At 43.2% G+C, this 27,296-nt stretch overlaps 1 protein-coding gene across 8 annotated transcripts in view; it reads left to right on the top strand.

The window, feature by feature from the left end:
* Nucleotides 1-25,880, top strand: part of LOC129813110 (E3 ubiquitin-protein ligase HECTD1) — a 42,430-nt gene extending 16,550 nt beyond the window's left edge. Inside the window, exons 11-41 of one of the 8 annotated variants that reach the window (XM_055865296.1) lie at nt 148-286; nt 493-663; nt 826-1,048; nt 1,272-1,535; nt 5,235-5,311; nt 6,465-6,599; nt 7,096-7,242; nt 7,448-7,542; nt 7,644-7,746; nt 10,685-10,819; nt 10,946-11,085; nt 11,209-11,532; nt 11,657-11,823; nt 12,082-12,258; nt 15,523-16,353; nt 17,222-17,443; nt 17,689-17,867; nt 18,150-18,306; nt 18,465-18,687; nt 18,825-18,879; nt 19,580-19,762; nt 20,151-20,367; nt 20,529-20,736; nt 20,933-21,134; nt 21,482-21,619; nt 21,772-22,403; nt 22,652-22,730; nt 22,826-22,919; nt 23,035-23,185; nt 23,506-23,650; nt 24,844-25,880. In XM_055865296.1, coding sequence (XP_055721271.1) covers nt 148-286; nt 493-663; nt 826-1,048; nt 1,272-1,535; nt 5,235-5,311; nt 6,465-6,599; nt 7,096-7,242; nt 7,448-7,542; nt 7,644-7,746; nt 10,685-10,819; nt 10,946-11,085; nt 11,209-11,532; nt 11,657-11,823; nt 12,082-12,258; nt 15,523-16,353; nt 17,222-17,443; nt 17,689-17,867; nt 18,150-18,306; nt 18,465-18,687; nt 18,825-18,879; nt 19,580-19,762; nt 20,151-20,367; nt 20,529-20,736; nt 20,933-21,134; nt 21,482-21,619; nt 21,772-22,403; nt 22,652-22,730; nt 22,826-22,919; nt 23,035-23,185; nt 23,506-23,650; nt 24,844-24,981 — 6,151 coding nt within the window. In that variant the 3' untranslated portion in view covers nt 24,982-25,880. Of the gene's footprint in view, nt 1-147; nt 287-492; nt 664-825; nt 1,049-1,271; nt 1,536-5,234; nt 5,312-6,464; nt 6,600-7,095; nt 7,243-7,447; nt 7,543-7,640; nt 7,747-10,684; nt 10,820-10,945; nt 11,086-11,208; nt 11,533-11,656; nt 11,824-12,081; nt 12,259-15,522; nt 16,354-17,221; nt 17,444-17,688; nt 17,868-18,149; nt 18,307-18,464; nt 18,688-18,824; nt 18,880-19,579; nt 19,763-20,150; nt 20,368-20,528; nt 20,737-20,932; nt 21,135-21,481; nt 21,620-21,771; nt 22,404-22,651; nt 22,731-22,825; nt 22,920-23,034; nt 23,186-23,505; nt 23,651-24,843 lie in introns of all 8 variants that reach the window. The other 7 variants (XM_055865298.1, XM_055865297.1, XM_055865293.1 and 4 more) reach the window with 7 other exon arrangements.
* Nucleotides 25,881-27,296: the final 1,416 nt, after the last annotated feature.

The raw sequence follows: 27,296 nt of genomic DNA, 5'->3' as shown, positions 1-27,296 counted from the left end.
GCCACCCGGGAGGCCTGTTCTGTCGCATCTTATACTTGCTTTCAATGATCATGACAGATCTATAACTCACATTTCTATGGGCATTTGGTCAGGTTGCCCAAAAAGTGACATTGGTGCTTTAACATGTCGTCCCTCTGTCCCTTACAGGAAAGCTAGCCTGGCTCTGATCAGGAAGATGATCCACTACAGCTGTGAAGTGCTGCTGAAGGAGGTGTGTGACTCTGACACTGGTCACAACTTGCCCACCGTGCTAGTGGAGATCACCGCCACCGTGCTGGATCAGGAGGTACTGCACTACACAACATCCATCTCTTTGTGTATGTGTGTGTTCAAGATGCTTGATTAGGAGGTGTCCGTGCGTTCTCGTGTGGGTGATCCTACACTGTTAACAATGTCCACCAATAACCTAATGCCTGTTAAAAAGCAATTTAGTTGCACCAGCTCTCTAGTAATCCACAGGCTAAGTTAAATGTGGTGTCTCTTCCCGTACAGGACGATGATGACGGTCACTTGCTGGCACTGCAGATCATCAGAGACCTGGTGGACAAAGGAGGAGATGTCTTCCTGGACCAGTTGGCTAGACTGGGTGTCATCAACAAGGTGTCCACTCTGGCTGGACCCACCTCAGACGATGAGAACGAGGAGGTGTCCAAACCAGAGAAGGTGCAATAAGAACACCATAATGCAGTCCAAATATACACTGATAGAGCTTTGTGATTTCTGTCTAATAAAGAGCGTTCTGCAAAGAAAATGTATTTAAAATCTCTGGATAAGAGTGTCTGCTACATGACTAAAATGTAAAGTAAATGTCTCTGGTTCCACCAGGAGGACGAACCACAGGAGGATGCCAAAGAGGTGCAGCAGGGGAAGCCCTACCACTGGCGTGACTGGTCCATTATCAGGGGGAGGGACTGCCTGTACATCTGGAGTGATGCTGCAGCCCTGGAGCTCTCCAACGGCTCCAACGGATGGTTCCGCTTCATCCTGGACGGCAAGCTGGCCACCATGTACTCCAGCGGCAGCCCAGAGGGAGGCTCCGACAGCTCAGGTAGACCTAGCTACATACCTTCTCAATTGACCTGGTATGTTATGACTTGAACTTTCCTCAACTAGTTACTTATTTCTCTCCATCTCTTATTTGGAATTGAGGCCAGAATGAGCTCCCTCCACTCACATACATGCAGTTGTAACAAGTGAATAAACTTATTATAATGGTGATATCATAACCAACATCAAACTGTTCCAATTCCTCTAATGTACTACCCACCCAGAAAGTCGTAGTGAGTTTTTGGAGAAGCTGCAGCGTGCCCGGAGCCAGGTGAAGCCTGTGACAGCCAGCCAGCCCATCCTGTCTGCCCTGGGTCCCACCAAGCTGACGGTGGGGAACTGGTCCCTGACCTGCCTGAAGGAGGGAGAGATCGCCATCCACAACTCTGACGGACAGCAGGCCACCATCCTCAAGGAGGACCTGCCCGGCTTCGTGTTCGAGTCCAACAGGGGCACGAAGCACTCCTTCACCGCTGAAACATCACTAGGTCTGTTAGTTTGAACTTCAGTGCATATAGATCATATCATTTTGTTGTATTTAATTCTGTAGTTAAATGTGCCTAAATCGTTTATAGATCTCTCATTTTATTATTTATCTCATCTCAGGGTTTCCGTTATGAAAATGTGGCCCTGGACATTTGACTGGCAGAATTGTCTCAATTGATGTTTTGAGAAATTTACCTTAACGTGATTCTGACCCACGGTGCTCAGAATGACAAAAAACACAATTTATATTATGGTAATTAATCTTAACAAAACATGCAAATCGAGGATGCGATGATGTGTCCTTACTGCACACATTTAGTTTTCCTCAGTAATGAACAGCAAAATCACTAGCCTATACATAGGCTGTGCGTGACTTTCATGTTTCGGGAAGCACATTTTCACCGTAAAAATGCACCTTTTATAATAAATCATTCCATGCATCATCACATTTGCAGACTTATGTAAGAGCCTACTAATCGTAATGTGATTAGATTGGATAGTCATAATTTAGGCTAATATAACTCAATCACAGTTGTATGGCTGAGCGTGTAGTGTAGAGGCCTGGACTATAAGCTATATCAGATATGTTTTTCCTGTGCAAAGAAAGAAACCTACGTCATGCAATTCTACTGAACTTTATATTGCTGGAGACAGCAGAATCTTTTTTTAGGCCTCTGAGAAGGGGAGATAAATAGAATATGACGTTCATCTAAACTGGAGGAGAAAGTTATGGTCCTAAAACAAACTTTTATGTGTCACTAACCCAACAATGATAGAGTGAATATGCGCAGTGCACACTCACTCACTGGGGATCTGGCCGATGTTCTCTGCTGGTGCCAATAAGATAGACTACAGGCCTACTCTTGTTCACTCAATTAAGTTGATCATTTTCATAACTTAAAGGCATTAGTATTTTTTTCATTGTCTTCTCTTCACAGCAATAGCCATTTGCTTTCCAAACTGTTTTTATTTATTTCTGTAAAGACAGAAGTATGCTGATTAGGCTATATAATTTTGGCAATTTAATTCAATTTACTTAGGGAAAGCTTAGATTCCCCTAGCCTTTTGGACGTGCCGCTTATGTCAATCTACTACCCCAATAGTAAAAAAGTTTACCCGGTCTATTGGTCAGCTTGTCAAGAAAGAAATATCCCAAACGGACAGTTGTGGGACGATAGATCCCAAATTCATACAACTTTTAAAAAGCAATGAACGTTTCGCTTAAAATGTTGATCAACTAATTCTTAACTTTATTAGTGCTGCAATGCACACAAAGCACGAGGATATGGACGATGAAATAAAAGAATTGCCTCCACGGCAGTGATTCTCAAATCATATCGTCAGGTCAGCAAGGAGGAAACTAGTTTGCTAATGAGGAACCTTTGAGTTTAGGAGGCTTTTTTGTGATCAACCTTGACAGCCAAACTGTCCATTTTGGTCAATACTGATTTTGAATAATGTGTATATAAACTATGTAAATAATACAAATTATTTGATTTATGTAAATTACATGAATAGTGTATATGTCTATTTTGAGTTTAAGATGAGCGAGAGGATAAAAACAATTTTTTTTTTTATGAGCGTTGCCTTATTTCTATTACAGCATATTGGAGGCCTGTCATTCATATTCCATTCACAATGTAACATCAATAGGTTTTAGGCTACTACAAAATGTTCCTATACCCATCATGAGGTTATTAAAACCTAAAGCTTACCATGTCTTGGAAGAGAAATTCATTTGTTTTCAAACTGTTCAACTATTGTCTTTCTCTCTCTTTGGGTCAACTACTCACCACATTTTCTGCAGTGCTAGCTGTAGCTTATACTTTCACTACTAGATTAATTGGATGGATAACATGTTAGTTCATGCTGCAAGAGCTCTGATAGGTTGGAGGACATCCTCCATAAGTTGTCATAATTACTAAGAGAACCATGAGCCTTCTAGGTTTTGTATTGAAGTCAATGTACCCAGAGGAGGACGGAAGCTAGCTGTCCTCCGGCTGCACCATGGTGCTACCCTACAGAGTGCTGTTGAGGCTACTGTAGACCTTAATTGCAAAACAATTTGTTCTAATAAATTATTTGGTGACGTGAACATGTTTATAGTATAGTTTTATCTAAAAATGACAATGTTTCACTATATAAAAATAAATAATAATTCACTGAGGAATTGTCCTCACCTTCCTCCTCTGAGGAGCCTCCACTGCTCTACAGATATGGTTGGGTTTTGCCTAGGCTACTTTGAAGCAAGGTAATGTCTCATATGTAGTGCCACATTCTGGTTTCAACAATTAGGTAGCCATATGCTTTCTAAATGCATACTGCCTCCAGCTCATTGCAAAGTGTTGTGTGGCGCACTGAAGCCTTCCTGCTGTTGCCTAAGCATTTGAATAGCGAATGAGAAGTGCACTGAAATTGCCAGTTGATAAATCGAGTAGCTTATTTTAATCATGGCCCAAAAATGTATAAGATCCATAATGAATGTACACCCTCCAATTTAATTACCCTAAATTATGCAAATTAACTCTGAGACCAATAAGTATGACCAGTCAAATGTATTTCCATCAATTAATAGGCTATAAAGCATTATCTCAATAGGATTTGTTTTCTTTTCCCAGACAATTGGCCTTTTAAAAAAGAATTACGGTCAAAAGCCGGCTAATACCGGCTAACGGAAACCCTGAGACTATATAAAAAATTGTGGACACCACTTCAAATTCGTGGATTTGACTGTTTCAGCCACACTTGTTGCTGACGGGTGTATAAAATCCAGCACACAGCCATGCAATCTACAAAGAAAAATATTGGCAGTAGAATGGCCTTAACGAAGAGCTCAGTGACTTTCAGCGTGGCACTGTCATAGGCACATTTCCAGTTTATCAAATTTCTGCCATGCTAGAGCTGCCCCGGTCAACTGTAAGTACTGCTCTTGTGAAGTGGAAACATCTAGGAGCTACAATGGCTTAGCCATTAAGTGGTAGGCCACTCCCCCTGCCCGAATGCATAATGCCAACTGTAAAGTTTGGTCGATGATGAATATTCTCTGGTGCTGTTTTTCATGGTTTGAAGGGGGCTAGGCGCCTTAGCCCCAGTGAAGGGTAATCTTAACCCTACAGCATACAATGACGTTCTAGGCGATTCTGTGCTTCCAACTTTGTGGCCACAGTTTGGGCAAGGCCCTTTCCTGTTTCAGCATGACAATGCCCTGGTGGACAAAGTGTGAGGTGCATAGAGAAATGGTTTGTTGAGATCTGTGTGGAAGAACTTGACTGGCCTGTAAAGTTCCCTGACCTCAACCCCATCGAAAGCCTTTGGGATTAATTGGAAGGCTGACTGCGAGCCAGGCCTAATCGCCCAACATCAGTGCCATACCTTACTAATGCTCTTGTGGCTGTATGGAATCAAGTCCCCACAGCAATGTTCCAACATCTAGTGGAAAGCCTTCCCAGAAGAGTGGAGGCTGTCATAGCAGCAAAGGTGGCATTAACTCCATATTAAGGCCCATGATATTGGAATGAGATGTTCGACGAGCAGGTGTCCACATACTTTTGGTCATGTATGTGTGTATAAAGAAAAATGTGACGTTATCCTCTACTAGAATGATGTGGTGATGGCTAGTGGAAAGCCATCAAGTGCATTTCCCAGTCCGCCCTGCATTTGATGGGGATTGTCTTAAAGTTTTCCTTCTCTGTGTTGTACAGGGTCAGAATTTGTGACTGGCTGGACTGGAAAGAGGGGAAGAAAGCTCAAATCCAAATTGGAGAAAACAAAACAAAAGGTGGTTGAGTCTGTCTGCTGTTCAGTATTTTTTTGTTTTGTTTAAAGCCAGCTTCCTCCTTCCTGAATTGAGAAGATTACTTTGTCTATTGTCACAGGGACACTGTTTTTTGTTGTTGTTGCTTTAGAGCACATTACATATTATCCATCTAGTTTAGCTGTCATATCATTCTTCTGTTTAATATAACAGCAGGTAGGCTTGGGCAGTATCCAGATTGTCATACCTTCATACCAGCCTTGTTCCATACTGGGATCTTAAGTAATACTGGCACTAAACACAGGGGGCACTGTTTTCAAACTCCACTGAGCCTTTGTAACACGAAGGTTAGCAATGCTAACAAGTACATAAAATCCCATAGAGAATGCTAACGATCACATTGCAAACATTTTATACAGTCTCTGACCTAAACTATTTTCAGGACAGACATCCCAGCTCATGATGTTATTACAAGTAACTAAAAAATGCTACTCCCAGTTTACTGCAGGCACAAAACTAATATTAGACATATATTGGAAGAAGCTAACCTCTTTGCTAGATAGCTAAGTAGCTACTACATTAGCGAACCAAATGTACAACTGCAGAGCATTTGGCACATTTTAGACAGTTAACTTAATAGTTTTAAGATATCTAGCTGGCGAACATTTAGTTGTGAATTCCATACTGTAACTAGATCACCTGGCAGGTGCTGCACAGCATTGAGCGACTCATAAGGCTCTGGTCTCTCGTCATTGTGTGCTTGTAAACAAACACTAGGTGACTGGGTACTACTACCTGTAAGCTTCATAATGAAAAATGATCTGACAGGTGAAACGAAGAACACAATCTTCTTCATCTCCTAACATATTTGACAAGTTGACTATGTATTTTACTTAAAAAGTAGCTGCAAATGTTCCAATGTATAAAAAAACTTCATAGTTTCAACAGTATTGGAAAAAACATCCTGTGTCTATTTCCAAAAACCCCCGGTATACAGCCCAAGCCTAACAGCAGTTTTATGCTAGTTATCCCTCACTTTTTCCTTAACACCCAGCGAGCCTAGAGCCCCTCTGTCTGTTCCTATGATGTGTGGTTGTGTTACCTTAGTTGAATGCACTGATTTGTAAGTGGCTCTGGATACGAGTGTCTGCTAAATGGCTAGAAATGTGAAACGCAGGTGAAGACCATGGCCAGAGACCTGTATGATGACCACTTCAAGGCGGTAGAGAGCATGCCCAGAGGGGTGGTGGTCACCCTGAGGAACATCGCCACCCAGCTGGAGTCTGCTTGGGAGCTGCATACCAACAGACAGGTAGGGGGGGAAAGCACATCACCTCTAACCTAAATGTATGTCAGAGTCGGATAACATTATGATTACCTACAGACAGGTAGGTGGGGGAATCGCCCTAGTCCACTCACACATTGACATCAATTCACGTCTACTTGCACTTTAGGGAAAGTGCGTCTTAATGCAATTTACAGTAAAATTGTTACTTTAATTTAAAAAACTAAGTAGATATTTTGATTGACTCACTCTGATATGTAGTCCCGTGTAGCTCAGTTGGTAGAGCATGGCACTTGCAGCGCCAGGTTGTGGGTTCGTTTCCCACAGGGGACTAGTATAAAAATTAAAAAAATGTATGCACTCACTACTACTGTAAGTCGCTCTGGACAAGAGCGTCTGCTAAATGACGTAAAATGTAAATGTAAAAAATGTAGTTGTTTTCTTGGTTGTTCTGTCTGAAGCTGTAGGCTACAGGTTTGATGACTCAGTGAAAGTTAAATGTGCTGTTTTGTTTCTGTGGCAGTGTATCGAGGGAGAGAACACATGGAGAGACTTGATGAAAACGGCTCTGGAAAACTTGATTGTGGTTCTCAAGGATGAGAACACCATCTCCCCCTATGAAATGTGCAGCAGTGGCCTAGTGCAAGCACTTTTTACAGTCCTTAATAATGTAAGTAAGATGGGATGGATGAGGTGTACAGGGACAATTTGCCCAAAGTAGTACTCTATACAGTGAATATGGTTCCATCTGGGCTGCAGATTTCTCTTCCTTTCATACTTTTTCTCAACACTGTCTGGGTAACCAACTTCCGCAATGTTCCTCAACTTCCTCGTTAGTCCAACTCCAGCTCAATTAATGTTTTTCTCTTTTTCAGAGTGTGGAACTTGACATGAAACATGATTGTAAACCATTAATGGAAAGAATAAATGTATTTAAAACCGCATTCAGTGAAAACGAAGATGATGAAAGGTAATAATATAAAATTATATAATTAATTTGTATAAATGTATTTTTAAATAATAAAAACCTGTCAGTGGCTCACTTCCTGGTTTGTCCCATTCATTCAGCAGACCCGCAGTTGCCTTAATCCGCAAACTACTAGCAGTCCTGGAGTCCATTGAGAGGTTACCTCTGCACCTGTATGACACCCCAGGCTCCACCTATAACCTGCAGGTGAGTCTCCTCCACCACACCTCTCAGTAGTATAGTGGTGATGGTCAGTTTTTGTTTGTTCCAGCGACCTGTTTGAAAGCTTAGGTTCAGTAAAACTCTTTCTAGGGATGGGCATAAGTACTCGAACTAACGTCAAAACTAGATCTTTAACCAGAGATCCCATTTTTTTTCCAACTACAGTGCATTCAGAAAGTATTCAGACCCCTTCCCCTTTTCGATATTTTGTTATCTTACAGCCTTATTCTAAAATTGCTTAAATAGTTTTTTTTCTGCCTCAATCTACACACAATACACCATAATGACAAAGCAAAAACAGGTTTTTAGAAACTGAAATGACATTTACATAAGTATTCAGACGCAGTACTTTGTTGACGCACCTTTGGCAGCGATTACAGCATTGAGTCTTCTTGGGTATCACGCTACAAGCTTGGCACACCTGTATTTGGAGGGTTTCTCCCGTTCTCTGTGGATCCTCTCAAGCTCTGTCAGGTTGGATGGGGAGCGTTGCTGCACAGCAATTTCGGGTCTCTCCAGAGATGTTCGATTGTGTTCAAGTCCGGGCTCTGGCTGGGCCACTCAAGGACATTCAGAGATTTGTCCCGAAGCCACTCCTGTGTTGTCTTGGCTGTGTGCTTAGGGTCGTTGTCCTGTTGGAAAGTGAATCTTCGCCCCAGTCTGAGGTCCCCAGCGCTCTGGAGCAGGTTTTCATCAAGGATCTCTCTGTACTTGCTCCGTTCATCTTTGCCTCGAACCTGACTAGGCTCCGTCTCTGTCGCTGAAAAACACCCCCACAGCATGATGCTGCCACCACCATACTTCACCGTAGGGATGGTGCAATGTTTCTTCCAGCCATGATGCTTGGCATTCAGGACAAAGCGTTCAATCTTGGTTTCATCAGACCAGAGAATCTTGTTTCTTTAGGTGCCTTTTGGCAAACTCCAAGCGGGCTGTCATGTGCCTTTTTACTGAGGAGTGTCTTCAATCTGGCCACTCTACCATAAAGGCCTGATTGGTGGAGTGCTGCAGAGATGGTTGTCCTTCCCCCCCCCCCCCCCCCCCCCCCCCCCCCAATCAAGTTGTAGAAACATCGCAAGGATGATCAATGTAAACAGTATACCCCTGAGCTCAATTTCGAGTCTCATAGCAAAGGGTCTGAATACTTGTGTAAATAAGCTGTTTCATTATTTGCAAAAAATATATAACTGGTCGCTTTGTCATTATGGGTGTAGATTGAGGGATTTTTTTTGGGATAAGTCTGTAATGTAACAATGTGGAAAAAGGGAAGGGGTTTGAATACTTTCCGAATGCACTGTACTGTGAAACTATTTGCTTTTGACTCTCGTGTTCATATGTGCATTTGCGGGACACAACAACAAATAAACCAAGCCAAGCATCACACAGTTATGTTCTTTAAATTCCCTTTTCCTTCTGTGTCTCACTCAATTAAGTTCTGATCGCTCCCTCTACACGTGTGTGCTTACAGAAATAAATACCTATAAAAACGTATCTAACTGATTGGATACACAAGCTACATTCCTTGCCAAATGACGACAGTTTTATCACAAATTCTAAATGGAACGGTTGACTGAATTAGGGAAATATGTGTTCCAGCAATGACGTGCAGTTTTGGAATAAATGCGTACTTTTCCGCTTAGGCTACTTTGCGGTGCCACAGTCAAAATGTAAAAACAATTATGAAAACAAAAATACGCTTTTCGATCTTAATTTAAGGTTACAGTTAAAATACAATTTTGTAGAAACGGGCAGGGTTTATGACTTTGGCAACTAACAGTAGTGACAACCCTACTTTGTAAACTGCTAGTGGCATTTAGAATTGGTTAGCCTAGGCTATAACCCCCCCAACATAGACAGGCTCTACACTGAACATCTGCAAAAACATTAGTTTGATAAAGACGGTGTATTTTCATCAGAATCGTTAAGCTAACCAGATGTTCTGGCCATAATTCAAATCCATGCGGTGTTCAATGTAGAATTGTTAATCCTTTTAGAAAATAACAAGGAACAGGTATAATAAAGTAAATTCTAACAGAAGACATAGTTTGGTCCCGTGTGGCTCAGTTGGTAGAGCATGGCGCTTGCAACGCCAGGGTTGTGGGTTCAACTCCCACGGGGGGACCAGGGCTCAATTCCCACGGGGGGACCAGGATGAATATGTATGAACTTTCCAATTTGTAAGTCGCTCTGGATAAGAGCGTCTGCTAAATGACTTAAATGTAAATGTAATAGTTTGGTTTGTAACTCTGAAAAATGTAGTTCAACTTGCCAAATTGAGCACTGTTTCAAATGATCTCTTTGAGAATAGCTGTTCTAGGCGTAAGATGCGATTCACATTCTGTTCTATTTTATTCTGTTTTATTACATCATGGTTATTTTTACTATAAAATAGGTGTCTTGACAGTGATAAGGGAAATTAGTGTTAAGAAATTAGTGTTTTGTCTGCTAAATGAACAAAACAATGCTATGTCATAGCAGAGCTATAGGCTTCTACAAGCAAGCGCCACTGCTGGGGTTACTACCTTTTTTAAGTTTGTGTTCCATAATATAACCAGTTGATATTACGGTTTCAATAAATGAATCATAAATGGCCCTTTATTTATTATATATGTATATCAAGTTTGGACACTCATTCAAGGGGTTTTCTTTATTTTTAGTAGTTTCTACATTGTAGAATAATAGTGAAGACATCAAAACTATGAAATAACACATATGTAATCATATAGTAACCAAAAAGGGTTAAACAAATCAAAATGTATTTTATACTATGGATTCTTCAAAGTAGCCATCCTTTGCTTTGATGACAGCTTTGCACACTTGGCATTCTCTCAACCAACTTCATGAGGAATGCAAGTACTCCTGCAAGTACTCGAACAGTCAAAGGTCAAATGCCCATCATTCGTCCTTCCTGTGTGTGTGTTAGATCCTAACGAGGAGGTTGCGTTTCCGTCTGGAGCGTGCGCCTGGGGAGACGGCGCTGATCGACCGTACAGGGCGTATGCTGAAGATGGAGCCCCTGGCCACCGTGGAGTCTCTGGAGCAGTACCTCCTCAAGATGGTACCACCCCCTCTTACTTAACCATGTTTCATCTTCTCTCACTATCTGTCCATTCAGCATATTTGAGGGGATCAGTTTGAGCAAACACTCACGCGGTCTCAGAGTAATCTCCTTTCTCTCCCCCAGGTGGCCAAGCAGTGGTATGACTTTGACAGATCCTCCTTCATCTTCGTCAGGAAGCTAAGAGAGGGACAGACCTTCACATTCAGACACCAGCATGACTTTGACGAGAACGGAATAGTCTACTGGATTGGTACCAATGCAAAGTACGTCTCCTCCCATCGTCGTTGTGTTAAGGCCTGATGATCCACTAAATGCTTATTATACAATACAAGAAAGTATTTAGAAAATAACCTTGTATTAATCTTGTGTGTTTCCTCTGTCTCCAGGACTGCCTATGAGTGGGTGAACCCAGCAGCCTACGGCCTGGTGGTAGTGACCTCCTCTGAGGGTCGTAACCTCCCATATGGCCGACTGGAGGACATCCTGAGTCGGGACAGCTCTGCCCTCAACTGCCACACCAACGATGATAAGAACGCCTGGTTTGCCATCGACCTGGGCCTGTGGGTCATCCCCTCTGCCTACACCCTGCGCCACGCCCGTGGCTACGGCCGCTCCGCCCTCAGGAACTGGGTGTTCCAGGTGTCCAAAGACGGCCAAACCTGGATGAGTCTCTACAACCACGTGGAGGACTGCAGCCTCAACGAGCCTGGGTAAGTAAGCCTTGTCCCAGTCAGAAGGGCCCATATCCAGGAGCCTATGGTCAGGAAGAACTCAGGATCCAAAACCTATAAGTCTGATTCTGACTGTGAGTTTGTGTCCTGTCCTGTTGTGAAGGTCCACAGCCACTTGGCCTCTGGACCCGTCCAAAGAGGAGAAACAGGGCTGGAGACACATCCGCATCAAGCAGATGGGGAAGAATGCCAGCGGGCAGACCCACTACCTGTCTCTGTCAGGCCTGGAGATCTACGGCACCGTCAGTGGTGTGTGTGAGGACCAGCTAGGTAAGAGTCTGCTCCTGGGTTCTCTTGAGGTTTCTTCTCTCTGGGGGATTTGTCCGTGCCACTTCTGCTTGCTCTTTGGGGGTCTAAGCTCATACCACTGCTGTCAAGAAACAGTCAAAATGCATAAGTATTTTAGTAAGGTATGTGCGAGGAGCACTCTTTTTACTGAGACACTAGTTGGAGTATGTTTATGAATTATTATTCATTAGATTTGAATGATGCAAAGCAATCTGACCAACCTCCTTTTCCCTTCTACAGGTAAAGCAGTGAAGGAAGCGGAGGCCAACCTGCGCAGGCAGAGGCGTCTGTTCCGCTCCCAGGTGATGAAGTACATAGTGCCCGGGGCGCGCGTGGTGCGGGGCATCGACTGGAAGTGGAGAGACCAGGATGGCAACCCAGCAGGAGAGGGTACGGTGACGGGGGAGGCCCATAACGGTAAGACACTAGTACATCCTGAGCCCCACCATCTAATTAAACATCCCTCTGTGTGGAACTGAAGACACACACACGGCTTGCATAGAAAGCTTTTGTTTTATATGAAAAAAGTGTTTGTTAAGAAATGTTCTGCGGGACTTAGTTGGTTGACATGATGATGCATGTTTAAACTGCTAAAGCAGGACCTAATGCTGAGCTTTATCCCAGAATAATCCCATACGTCACCCCATCATCATCACGGGGGCAGTGTTATAATAGTAGTTCAGAGACATCGGGCTAAGTAACTATGACGATTGAACATAAGATGTGCAAAAACTAGTGACAAGGGAGTCATTGATAAATATGGTAGACCAACCACAAAACAAATTGTGAACATCAAGTGCATTTATATAATTTGAGGAGCCTTTAGTGCATCTTAACCCAAAGCACCTATTACTAACACTGTTAGAAAAGTCTCACTTTTGTATGTTAAATACTGTGGGGGCAGCCAGAAAATATCAACCAGCAGTTGTTCATTGTCCTTTCATAACATTATTAGTAACTTGAAAAACAATGTCTGTATCAGACATTGTACAGGTAGTTTGTGGGTGACGCTACTCAACATTTCTAAACGGTCCAGCCTTTGTTCCTGGTTTTCCAACTGAAGGCTTTCTCCTCTGCTTCTGACCTCACACTATAGGCCTATTACTTAACCTACTGCTTCTGACCTCACACTATAGGCCTATTACTTAACCTACTGCTTCTGACCTCACACTATAGGCCTATTACTTAACCTACTGCTTCTGACCTCCCTAGAGGTCGACAGATTATGATTTTTCAACACCGATACCGATTATTGGAAGACCAAAAAAAAAGCTGATACCGCAATTTAATTTTTTTAATTTAATTGTTTTAATTTGTATTATTATTTTTTAATAATTAAAAAAAATATATTTTAAAAAAATGATTTTTTAAATAAATGATGACAATTACAACAATACTGAATGAGCACTTTTTTTTATTTTAACTTAATATAATGCATAAATAAAATCAATTTAGTCTCAAATAAATAATGAAACAGAAGTGCAATATGTGCCATGTAAAAAAAGCTGGCGGTTCCTTTTAACATAAGTCTTCAATATTCCCAGTTAAGTTTTTTAGGTTGTAGTTATTATAGGACTATTTCTCTCTCTACCATTTGTATTTCATATACCTTTGACTGTTGGATGTTCTTATAGACCCTATAGTATTGCCAGCCTAATCTTGGGAGTTGATAGGCTTGAAGTCATAAACAGCGCAATGCTTGAAGCACAGAGAACTGCTGGCAAACGCTGGAAAGTGCTGTTTGAATGAATGCTTACGAGCCTGCTGCTGCCTACCACCGCTCAGTCAGACTGCTCTATCAAATATCAAATCATAGACTTAATTATAATATAATAAACACACAGAAATATGAGCCTTAGGTCATTAATATGGTCAAATCCGGAAACTATCATTTCGAAAATAAAACGTTTATTCTTTCAGTGAAATACGGAACCGTTCCGTATTTTATCGAACGGCGGCAAGCCTAAGTCTAAATATTGCTGTTACTTCATAATTATGTAAAATTCTGGCAAATGAATTACGGTGTTTGTTAGGATGAAATGGTCTTCACACAGTTCACAACGAGCCAGGTGGCCCAAACCGCTGCATATACCCTGACTCTGCTTGTACAGAACGCAAGAGAAGTGACACAATTTCACTAGTTTAAAATAAATGCATGTTAGCAGGCAATATTAACTAAATACGCAGGTTTAAAAATATATACTTGTGTATTGATTTTAAACAAAGGCGTTGATGTTTATGGTTAAGTACATTGGTGCAACGACAGCGCTTCTTTTTTGCGAATGAGCTTGTTAAATCATCACCCGTTTGGCGAAGTAGGCTGTGATTCAATGATAAATTTAACAGGCACCGCATTGATTATATGCAACGCAGGACAAGCTAGGTAAACTAGTAATATCATCAACCATGTGTAGTTGACTAGTGATTATGTTAAAATGTTTTTTATGAGATACGTTTAATGCTAGCTAGCAACTTACCTTGGCACCTTGCTGCACTCGCGTAACAGGAGGTCAGCCTGCCACGCAGTCTCCTCACGGAGTGCAATGTAATCAGCGTCGGAAATGCTGGTTATCGATTGTTATGAGAACTTCTAGTCGGCCATGCTGAATTAATCGGTCGACCTCTAGGCCTCACACTATAGGCCTATTAGTTAAACTACTGCTGCTGACCTCACACTATAGGCCTACTTCCTCTTTGTCCCCATTGGCAAATAAGGCCATGCTTTATGTTAATGAAGGATAAATAATTACCTTGAAATGCACTAACTGTAGAGGCTGACTACGGAGCAGCGTAGTTGTTGATCGGAGTCAGTGCTACTGCTGTGTGACTAGACTGCATTACGTGATGCTCATCCTCCTATTGCGCTCCTACCCCATTATTTTACTTATTTTTAACATTAAATTTTTTATTATCATTAAATACAAGGGGCGTGTAAAGGATTACATGTCTATCTCTGTATGCCAAAAGTCTTAAAACCGATCCCATTATCATTTACGTATTTGACTAAACTTGCAAACTGTCACTACCATTATACCCTTTTTGTTATTAGTTTGATATTTTGAAGTGCAACCCTCCCCCTCTCCCCCAACTTATCAGGTAACCTTTTCATACTTGTACAATCATTTCCTCCGTCGCTATCTGTTAAATCTCTGGGCAGCCATGTTTCCAGTGTGTTTTTAAATACTTTTTGACTAATTGTCTCCATCAATCAGCTGAGTGCATGTTGATGTCACAATTTGCAAGCTCTGAATGGGCTCCATTGCAATTTTATTATATTTACATTGACAACGATATTATTCAGTTCCTTTTTCTCAAGTGGCTTTCAGCTTTGCATTTGCTAAATTCTACCTTGCTTTGTCATTTTCTGTAACTCATGATTTCTATCTGACTGCTTCACCTGGACCAGAGTACTAGACCATACAGTTTCATCAGGACATCCAGTATCTCAATTTGACTTGCTATTGGTTTTACTATTCAGCACAATGCTAACATACTGACTATCAGCTTCAGTATAGCTGTATAGAATGGTATACTGACGGTGCGTAATGGATCTAGTCTGAATCTGTATTCAGCCCACCTGTAGACAATGTCACAAACATGGTTATCTGGTCCAGTGTTGAGCAGAACTGCTGTCTTGACTTGCTCTCTGCTGGGTCTCACTACATTCATATCCTTTTCCAGGCTGGATTGATGTCACCTGGGATGCTGGTGGCTCAAACTCTTATCGTATGGGTGCTGAAGGAAAATTTGACCTCAAGCTTGCGCCAGGGTACGACCCTGAGTCTGCGCCGTCACCCAAACCTGTCTCATCCACTGTTTCAGGCACAGCGCAGTCCTGGAGCAGCCTGGTGAAAAATAACTGTCCGGACAAGGGCGGCTCCTCCTCGGCTGCACTGGCCAGCTCCTCCAGCCGGAAGGGCAGTAGCAGCTCGGTGTGTAGCGTGGCCAGCAGCAGTGATATCAGTCTCAGCTCCACCAAGTTAGAGCGTCGGGCTGATAGCCTGCTGGAGCAGGGAGGGGTACTAGGGGCTGGTGGTGGCATCCCTGGGGCAGAGGGCCAAGAACCCATTGTGGTGCTGTCCTCCGCCGAGGCCGGATCCGCCTCCAGCACCAGCACGATAACCTCGGAGGAGGGTGGCGAGCGGAAAGCGGGCGCGGACAGGCAAGCAGCGGCAGACGCCACGGCCATCTCCATGGGACTAGTCAGCGTCAGCTCGCCTGACGTCAGCTCCGTGTCTGAGTCCTCCAGTAAGGAGGCTGCTTCCCAGAGGCCTCTATGTTCCGTGGCCAGCGCCCGTCTGTCCGTCAGCTCTCTGCTGGCGGCCGGCGCTCCCATGAGCTCCAGCGCCAGCGTGCCAAACCTGTCGTCACGAGAGGCTAGCCTCATGGAGTCGTTTGTGCGGCGAGCTCCTAACATGTCCCGCACCAATGCCACCAACAACATGAACCTGAGCCGCAGCAGCAGCGACAACAACACCAACACACTGGGACGAAACGTCATGAGCGCTGCCAGTGAGTATTCAGCCTCTACTGTCTGCAGGACAGGGATACATGCAGCCTTCAGTCCTCCTCAGCCTTCAGTCCTCCTCAGCCTTCAGTCCTCCTCAGCCTTCAGTCCTCCTCAGCCTTCAGTCCTCCTCAGCCTTCAGTGCATATAAAGGGACCACTGTCCTGCCAGCTCACTCGACATTATTGGCATGACTTGTAGAATGAGCCTTGTAGCTTTGGTTTAGAGTTTAGCTTCATAGAGTTTAGCTTTAGCTTGTACAGTAATAAGTTATCACATTTTTACATTAACCTTGAGTAGTAGTCAACAAAATTAGTTCTGGCAATGTAAAAATTGTAGATTGTGTTGAATATTGATATGATTGCTAATCCGACTGTTGATCAGCACACACAAAGGGAAGGAACAGGACAGACACTCATCTAGCCAAGAAGAAGAATTACTGACTTCACATATCTGAATGGTGTTCCTGCTGTTGTGCTGCAGTTTTTTTCTGTTTTCTTTGTTGCTCTAATATTAGGCTATTTCATTAAACCAAGGAGAATCAAATGCCTCACCAATAAATCAGATTATTGCATTGCTGACAGAGTATTACTGACATGTTCTAATTACATTTTTGCGTCATCCTTGTGTAAAGTGAGCAGTGATCAGTGCATTATTTTCTAATGTTAACCTTCAAAAGTAAGATGCACAGTTTTTTTAAAACTCAAAACATGACTTCCAGTGGTCAGAAGGTGCTGACTGAGGCTTGAATGTGACAAGCATGTGTAGTGGTAGAAGAGCAACCAGCATTCAGTTTTAACTGGAACCAGTCAAAATAATACCTGCTTCTTTTTCTGTTTGGGAACTAATCGCATTTTGGGTTTTTGTTTGCAGCTTCTCCTCTCATGGGTGCACAGAGCTTTCCTAACCTCACCACCACTGGTACCACCTCAACTGTTACAATGTCCACATCCATAGTAACCAGCAGCAATAATGTAGCCACGGCAACCACAGGTTTGTCGGTTGGCCAGTTGCTCAGTAACACTCTGACGACCAGCCTGACCTCTACGTCTAGTGAGAGCGACACTGGTCAGGATGCTGAGTTTTCCCTTTATGGTAGGCTATACTAGACTTACTATTATTCCTATATTATACATCTCTCCTATCCTCCTCCACTACTCCTCTGCTTCTTCATCATTTAACACATATGTGTTTCTACTGCCTAACTTCCATCTTGTCATTTCACACTTCTTGACTCATCAGTGTCCTCCTCGTACATTTGGCTAGTGCTTTCTGACTCTATATGAAGTGCATTATGATCAGAGTTGTTTCTAGTGAGATTTCACCACCTCTCCCTGCAGACTTCCTGGACAGCTGTCGTGCTAACACGCTATTGGCTGAGTTAGATGATGAGGAGGATCTACCTGAGCCTGATGATGATGATGATGAAAACGAGGATGACAATCAGGAAGACCAAGAGTATGAGGAAGTTTTGGTACGGTCCAGGGTAAACCTTGGTTTCCACATTCATTTTAATAGGGTAAAATCTGTTGCCGTTTCTATTCATATAAAGTGTACTTGTCGATTGCATGCTTGCACCCTCGTAAAAAAAGAATTGCCTGAAAACCTCCCTATTTCAGTTTAAGTTCTTGTCAATTTCGAATGTGACGTGTGTGACTAAATGTATGTGACCTTGTTTTTATGAAAGTTTTGTTTCTCCTGTAAATGTCGATCTGTGTTGCATGTTGTTTGTGTTGTGTGTAATACCTTGCCTGCCACTCCCAGAGAACTAAGGGCTGTTGTTCATGTCCTGTTTTATCAGGAAGAGGAAGAGTATGAAACCAAAGGGGGTCGGCGTAGAACCTGGGACGATGACTTTGTCCTCAAACGGCAGTTCTCTGCTTTAGTCCCGGCGTTTGACCCCAGGCCAGGCCGGACCAATGTCCAGCAGACCACTGACCTGGAGATCCCTCCCCCAGGTACACAAACACGACACAGTTCAATTCAATATCCATCTGTGGATGGACTTGGATTGTACATGATTACTAGACAAATGGCAAGTCTTTCACACCTACTTAAATTGCACCCTAGGGCATAGTGGTGAGCTCTTTCCTCATGTTTTTCCTTGTCCTTGCAGGTACACCTCGCTCTGAAGTCCAGGAGGAGGTTGAGTGTGCCCCCTCCCCCCACCTCGCTCTCATCCTCAAAGTGGCAGGGCTTGGAACCACCCGAGAAGTTGAACTACCCCTCTCCAACTACAAGGGAACTATCTTTTACTATGTCCAGAAGCTTCTACAGGTCTCCTGCAACGGGAGCATCAAATCAGATAAACTACGCCGGATCTGGGAACCCACATACACGTAAGTCTGCCTGGCAGGATGCTAGTTTATTTGGGTGTTTAGTTTTTCCTCAGGATTCTAACTTGATGCTATGATGAAACCTAAACTGAAAGTAGCTGGAATTAATGGCAGATCTCCATTTTTACTTTGTTTTGCAGGATAATGTACAGAGAATTGAAGGATTCGGACAAAGAGAAGGAAGGCAGAAAAATGGTAATTAACAAGTTTCACACCTCCCGCCGTCTTTCTCCTGCCCATTTTTTTAAATCTTTGCTGTGAATTTTTTGTGGCTGTTTTCAATGTGTAGCGAAATGCTCCTCCTGGATAATTAAACAGACCTAGTCTCGAAAACCCGACCTAGGCAACAGTGACTCTTTATGGCATAGAGGAACTACGTCCCTTCCCACATCACTACCTTATCCGCTTGAATAAAATACTAAACAGTAGCTGGCAAGATTGAGATCACTGAGGTTATTTTTAGTGAGTGCATTTCGCAAGTGGCTATCTTCAATAAACCACTGCAAAGATTTTGCCTGAACTTTGGTTTCCAATTGCAACATTCTGGAATGTCTGCATCGTGATTTGTTGGGAGAGTTGTCTATCTGAAGAGGACCCACTCCGGAACAAGGACACTTTTTTTTTTTCTCTTATCAAAGTTGCCAAAAAAGTCTTATTGAAACCGGACCCTAGTCATTGTTGCCTAGGGTCGGGTTTTCGAGACTAAGACAGACCTATCTCACTAACCTTTAAAGCAGCAAGGATACTGTGACTTAAAACGCTAATAGTTATAATGTAACTAGAGTAACTGCACGGGTCTCTTTTTAGTGGTTAAACCAACCTACTGTAATGCATGTCTATTTTCCTTGAGACTTTACAATCAGGAAAGACCAACATTTGGTTCTTCCTGTTGTAGGGTTGCTGGTCTGTAGAGCATGTGGAGCAATACCTTGGCACTGATGAATTACCAAAGAATGACTTGATAACCTACATGCAGAAGAATGCAGACTCCTCTTTCCTGCACCACTGGAAATTAACCGGAACTAATAAAAGTATTAGGAAAAACAGAAATTGTTCTCAGCTCATAGCTGCATACAAGGTATAGACCGGCATCAAGATGTTGCTTATCTGTCTATGTATCTATTTATTTTCCCTTCTCTGTTTTGATATATTGTTGTCCTTCTTGCTTGACTGTCATTTGTCTAGCCACTTGTTAGACAGTTTTTGCTGTTCTCTTAACTTTATCCAAATGGCTTGTGGCTGTTCTGTAAATTATGCATTACCATGATTTACATAGTGAATCTGTTCCCTTTCGTTATTTTGTTGTACGAACATAATGATTGTGAGAATGCAGTAACTGGATGTATGTGCAGCAAAATAGCCATGTCCAGTTTTATGCTACTGTCTTCGCTGTTAATCAGAGTTTGTAGAGTCAGGTAGCTGCGGAAACATCAGGTTTAAACCACGGTCCATATGATTGCTTGCAGGACTTTTGTGAGCATGGGTGCAGGTCGGGGGGCCTGAGCCCTGGGTCTCTGGGTGCCATGCAGACCTGTGACATCCTGAGTGTGGCTAGTGAGCAGGCCCAGGCCAAGGCTGGCTCCAGCCAGAGCGCCTGCGGTGTGGAGGATGTGCTCCAGCTGCTCCGCATCCTCTTCATCATCGGAGGAGACCCCCACGCCCACATACGCACCTTCCAGGAAGGTACAGATACACACCTAATACCACCTCAGACCGCCCTCCCCATCACATTTCACCTGAAGATAAAATGCTACCTTATTTTATTATCCTCTTGCAGTGAAAATGTTACTTGTTAGTGTTCTTAATAACACACGTTGTTGATCAACTGTGTTTTTTACAATAAGTAGAGGATCTCCAATTCAATGCATCGCCCGAGGAATTCACCAGCAAGAAAGTCACAACGAAGATTCTCCAGCAGATCGAGGAGCCTCTGGCCCTGGCCAGCGGGGCCCTCCCAGAATGGTGTGAGCAGCTTACCAGCAAGTGTCCTTTCCTCATCCCCTTTGAGACACGGCAGCTCTACTTCACCTGCACTGCGTTTGGAGCCTCCAGGTTAGAGCTGCTTGACGTTTAAACAAAAGGGGTGTGTACTCCTGAAACTGGTGCAACGTCTTCTCACATCCACACCCATTTCATGTCTTTGTTTATATAGCATTGAATAACAAACTAATACAGCTCTCGCATATTACAGGGCCAATTATTGCTGTTCATTTCATTGACTTCGTACTGTATTGTCGGTGTACCTCAGGGCGGTAGTGTGGCTGCAGAACCGGCGGGAGGCGACCATGGAGCGCTCGCGGCCCTCCACCACGGTGCGGAGAGACGACCCTGGGGAGTTCAGGGTGGGCCGGCTCAAACATGAGAGAGTCAAGGTCCCCCGCGGAGACCAGATGATGGAGTGGGCTGAGAGCGTCATGCAGATCCACGCTGACAGGAAATCTGTTTTGGAAGTAAAACACCACGCCTGATTAATCCAGATTAATTGTACTCCTGGACTAACATGTATGCTCATTGGCGAGTCTGTGTGAAGGGATTATTGATTGTCATTGGTACCCATGAATAAGTGGGCCATGTCATGCTAAATGGTGTGAAATATGTACTCATTCATCCAATTCATAGGCATACATTTTGTAATCTTACTGTACACCTGTTTTTTCCAGCTTGGTAATGTATTCCCCTATTTCTTTGAATGGTATTGCCACAAGAGTTTATAGTGACTGGTTATGAGATAGCTATGAGAGGTCATAGTGACTGGTTATGAGAGGTCGTAGCGAATGACCAGTCTCTCTCTCCCCAGGTTGAATTCCAGGGGGAGGAGGGTACAGGCCTGGGTCCAACACTGGAGTTCTATGCTCTGGTGGCAGCTGAGTTCCAGAGGACATCCCTGGGTATCTGGCTCTGTGATGATGACTTCCCAGACGATGAGTCTCGCCAGGTAAGTGCTGCTTCACTGTCACATCATTCAAATGTAGTTCTAAACGGTAATATTTGAACCATGTCAGTGTCACCTTTAATTAATATTTTTGGGGTTAAGGTCATGTCAATGAAAATGCCCTGCTTCTTATTGACTGTGTTGTTTACTATCAGGTGGATCTGGGTGGGGGTCTGAAACCTCCAGGCTACTACGTCCAGCGCTCCTGCGGCCTGTTCCCAGCCCCATTCCCCCAGGACAGTGACGAGCTGGATCGCCTCAGCAAACTCTTCCTCTTCTTGGGGGTCTTCCTGGCCAAGTGCATTCAGGACAACCGCCTGGTGGACCTTCCCATCTCACGACCCTTCTTCAAGTTGCTCTGTATGGGTGACATCAAGAGCAACATGTCCAAGCTGCTGTACGCCTCCCGTGGGGGCCCTCTCCTCCTCGATCCCACCGAGCAGCACCACCACTTCTCAGAGATCCAGTCGGAGGCGTCTACCGAGGAGAGCCTGGACACCTATTCTGTCGGAAGCTTTGACGAGGACTCCAAGTCCGAGTTCATACTGGACCCCCCTAAACCCAAGCCCCCGGCCTGGTACCACGGCATCCTGACCTGGGAGGACTTTGAGCGGGTCAACTCCCACCGGGCCAAGTTCCTGAAAGAGATGAAGGAGCTAGCGGTGAAGAGGAGGCTGATCTTGGGGAACAACAGTCAGTCTGAGGATGAAAAGAACACTAGGCTGCAGGACCTCATGCTGAAGAACCCATTGGGCTCCGGACCCCCACTTAGTGTAGAGGACCTGGGGTGAGCACAGCTACTACCACCACTCTTACTGAGCTTCTTAAATTAGTCAGGCATTCAGTGGATAATATCCTGAACTGGAATGACATTTTTTTTAATTACATTGTTTTGTAGGCATTGATTAATCGCTTTTGAATTTGTTCACTTTTCTTTTGGCAGTTTCCCATGATGCTGATATAGTATTTGATCTTGACAGCTGTAAAGTTATATCATCATTCAACATGGTTCATTTTGAGTCCCTTTTCCCTCAGATTGAATTTCCAGTTCTGCCCCTCATCCAAAGTGCATGGGTTCTCAGCAGTGGACCTGAAGCCCAATGCGGATGACGAGGTAGGTAGAGCTCCACTGTTGGCTCTGACCTGAGTTGTATTAGTTAGATGAGTTGTCTGAAACTGTTCTGTTTCCCTCTCTGTTCATCCATCCAGATGGTGACCATGGATAATGCTGAGGAGTACGTGGAGCTCATGTTTGACTTCTGCATGCACACTGGCATCCAGAAACAAATGGAGGCATTCAGAGGTATGCCTATTGATATGACTCGCCAATTGGATCTCTTTAGCATTAGTTATCACAAATAAGTTTGTTTTCCTACACTACATTTTGGATGGAATGAAATTAACGTTTCCTTTCTCAGAGGGCTTTAACCGAGTGTTCCCCATGGAGAAGCTGAGTTCCTTCAGTCACAAGGAGGTGCAGATGATTCTGTGTGGAAACCAGTCTCCATCCTGGACAACTGAGGATGTCATGAACTACACAGAGCCCAAGCTAGGCTACACTAGGGACAGGTATGCTGATCCTCCATCTACTGCAGCTTGTAGAATAGAACTTCCTTTGGCCAACTTGGAAATAATTCCTTTGTTGTTAGATCTCCTTGTATTGACTGTTAGTCATGCTTTAAAATGGACTCAAATGACAAGAACTGAAATGGCAAGGTCACTGACATAACCAGAACATGACTTACTTAATTACCTTTGTTTCTGGAGGAACATGAGGCTTGTACTAAAGTACCAGTTCATCAACTGGCGTTATCTAACAGCTGGTTGTTTTCATATGTCGCTGGAGAGTCCTTTTAATGGTTTCATCGGTTATCTTGTCCTCTCCACAGTCCTGGGTTCCTGCGTTTTGTGCGGGTGCTTTGTGGAATGTCGTCTGACGAGAGGAAAGCCTTCCTCCAGTTCACCACAGGATGCTCCACTCTGCCCCCTGGCGGTCTGGCCAACCTGCACCCACGCCTCACCATCGTTCGAAAGGTAAGGAAAGGGCTCTCTATGATGCAAATCACTACTGAGTTTAGGAAACTATGTCAACCTTGCAGTAAGCCATCCTAATGAGGCTGATGTTGACATGTTTCAGAAATGCTGACAGCAGGAATTTGGGGAATGTTTGATATTAAATGTATTCTATTTAGCTTTAAAACAGTACAATATTATAATCCAAGAATGACACTACCTCCATCACTAATATCTGCCACTCCATACCTCTGGGATTATAGACAGGGTTCAAACTACACTGAACGAAAATATGTAACGCAACTAGTGGTCAGAGTGTTGAGCCAGTAACCGAAAGGCTACTGGATCGAATCCCCGAGCTGACAAGGTAAAAATCTGTTGTTCTGCCCATGAGCAAGGCAGTTAACCCACTTTTCCCGGGCGCCGAAGACGTGGATGTCGATTTAAGGCAGCCCCCTGCAACTCTCTGATTCAGAGGGGTTGGGTTAAATGCGTTAGACACATTTCAGTTTAAGGCATTTAGTTGTACAACTGACTAAAGTGTTGTTCCCATGTTTCATGAGCTGAAATAAACATTTGCACAAATTTGTTTACACCCCTGTTAGTGAGCATTTCTACTTTGCCAAGATAATCCATCAACCTGACAGGATTGGCATATCAAGAAGCTGATTAAACAGCATGATCATTACACAGGTGTACCTTGTGCTGGGGACAATAAAGTTTTGAGGGAGTGTCAATTGGCATGCTGACTGCAGGAATGTCCACCAGAGCTGTTGCCAGAGATTTCAGTTAATTTCTTTACCATAAGCTGCCTCCAATGTCTTTTTAGAGAATTTGGCTGTACGTCCAACCTACCTCATGACCTGAGACCACGTGTATGGCGGCGTGTGTGCGAGCGGTTTGCTGATGTCAACCTTGTGAATAGTGCCCCTATAGTGGCGGTGGGGTTATGGTGTGGGCAGGCGTAAGCTACGGACAACGAACACAATTGCAATTTATCGATGGCAATTTGAATGCACATAGATACTGTGATGAGATCCTGAGGTCCAGTTATGTGAAATCCGTAGATTAGGATCTAATGAATTTATTTCAATTGACTGATTTCCTTATATGAACTGTAACTAAAATCTTTGAAAGTGTTGCGTGTTTTGTTCAGTATATAGTTTACCGCAAGGTGACTGCAATGCAATTAAACTAATTGTTCCTTTCCATAGGTGGACGCGACAGACTCCAGCTATCCCTCTGTTAACACTTGTGTACACTATCTGAAGCTGCCAGAGTATTCCTCTGAAGACATCATGAGAGAGCGTCTCCTAGCTGCCACCATGGAGAAGGGCTTCCACCTCAACTGAGCATGCCCTGTCTGCCCCATCATGACTGACAAACCCCCCCCTGCTGGTGAAGCCTATTGTGTTTTGTTGCAGAAAAATAGATCTCTCTCCCCCCTCCTCCCAACCACCCTCCCTTAAATCTCCCCTGTTCCGTCCTTTCCCCCTGAGAACTCTAGGAAAACAGTCCCATGTTGGCTCAACTAGCTACTGATACAGATAAGGTCCGGGGCACCCCCAACTTCCTAAACTCCACCCACTACAGCTCACTCCCTCCCCAGGGCACACTGCTGCTTGAAGGACTTGAGCGACTGGAAGACAGTTTCCTCATGGTCTACAGTGTTTACTCTCTCTCATACTCTGGCTGTGAGCATCTGTACATTCTCTGTGGATTTAAGGGTTTTTAGATTGCCACCATCTCTCCACCACCCGGCTGTCAACCCCCTTCCTTTCCCTGCGTGACGTGAGGGGAGAAGGGTATCTGCTTCTGTAGTGCTAACTGTAGTGTGTTTGGGCATTTCCTTACCAGGTTAAGTTTTACTAGTGCCTGCATTGTTTGAATATTAGGATTACATTTTTCCCTCATTTTACTTAATCTTACGGCATACAATCATGATGCACATGCTTATTATTTTTGCTCTTCATTTTTCTTTCGTTATGTATGTTTTGATTGTTTGTTATCCTGCTATAAGGATCGAAGTCCCTGAGTGCATTTCTTGTGTAATTTTACAATAAAGCTATAGAGACAAAAACACTGGTTCTGTGTGCAAGGCACATTTAAAAAAAGAAAAAAGCAAGCTATGCTTTCCCTTGTATTTTCTTTGTATATTATAAACATTTATTTAACTCAAGTTGCAATTTGAAGTACAGATATTTTCAAATGTGTATGCTCCAAAAAATTAAAACGTTTGCAAAGTATGAAACATCTTGTTTATTTACTTAATAAAAGACCTGAATTACATATTCCAGGCACATTCAAGAACCAAACACAATACAGGGTTTGTGTGATACCTGGGTCAATCTATCACTACAGCTGTCTAAAACCGTCCTATTCTATATTAATAACAATGGGTTGTTGATAAATTCAAGTATGAAGTCCATGCCATCCAAATGATTCAATGTGTTCCCTTTTTCAAAGACCGATAGTCATCTTGTTCAAACAACTGCTCAATGTGCCTCAGAATTCTGGTCCAGAGCTAGTAGAGGTGCCAGGATACGGTTCTTGTTGGTCTCCACTAACATTGAATACATTAATACACATTTAATGTGTATTAATGTGTATTAATACACATTACTACTTTACACCCTATCCCAGTGTAAAGTAGGGCATTTAACCCCCCCCCCCCCCATGAGCCCTTTCCATTAGTAAGACATTTTTTTTATTGTTAACCCTGGCTACTCAACAGAGGGGTCAAAGTTCACTGTGACATTATTTCAGTCATGGATTCTTTGAAAAATAATTAAACATTGAAAATGTCAAACTCCCAGTTTAATACATGTACAAAGTGATTGTCTTTTTGTAAAAGGATGAATTGACTTTACGTTTCAGTCATAGAATTTAACCTCTGCATTAACATGTCTCACCAGGTTGAACAACTTTTTTTTTAAAACAACCGACTGTAGTTGCATTACACTTCTTATGACTGGTCTGACCCTGGCAAGTCTGACTGCCCACTGAGAAAAAGACTCAGACAATGACAGTTGTCTTCTTCAGTCTGTGCAGTGCCGCACTAAATGCCAGGCCTGGAATGGCACAGTCGGCTAGCCACATAAGCCCCTAATGTGAGGGGTGGACACGCAGACAAGCCCAGCATATGTTTCAATTAATTTCCTCAAACTGGTTAATAACAAAACGTATAATTTGTAAAGGATACATCCAATTCACTCTTTTAGGAGAGAAAAACAAAGCAGTTACATGGTTATTTTTATTGTATTTATTTAACCTTTATTTTGACAGGGAGTCATGCTGAGACCAAGGACTCTTTTGCGGATGAGCCCTGTAATTACGAGAATATTCACATCAATACAAAAGGCAAAACAGAGATACATTAGGCAAACCAAGGATACACCTGCCAATGGAAAACAACTTAAATGTGTAGTATTGGCTTCTCTAATGGGGAATGCTCAGTTTAGAGTCATGTGTTTTTGTCCCAGAAAAAGCTGACCTTTGAAATGCTTAGCTATGCACAGGTGGTTGGATAGTTGACATGCAGTAAATCTAGCATACAGACAGAATGTGCTGAAGTAGTGAATAAAAAGACACTCTGAACTCACCACATGACTGAAGTACTTGTTAAGAACCTCAAAGTTGTGAGCTCATTCTGTGGGAAAGAAAGACA

Source organism: Salvelinus fontinalis, chromosome 16, assembly GCF_029448725.1.
Source record: "Salvelinus fontinalis isolate EN_2023a chromosome 16, ASM2944872v1, whole genome shotgun sequence".
NCBI classification, from domain to species: Eukaryota; Metazoa; Chordata; class Actinopteri; order Salmoniformes; family Salmonidae; genus Salvelinus; species Salvelinus fontinalis.
The sequence above is the reverse complement of the archived record's forward strand: the minus strand, read 5'-3'. Positions and strand labels throughout refer to the sequence as shown.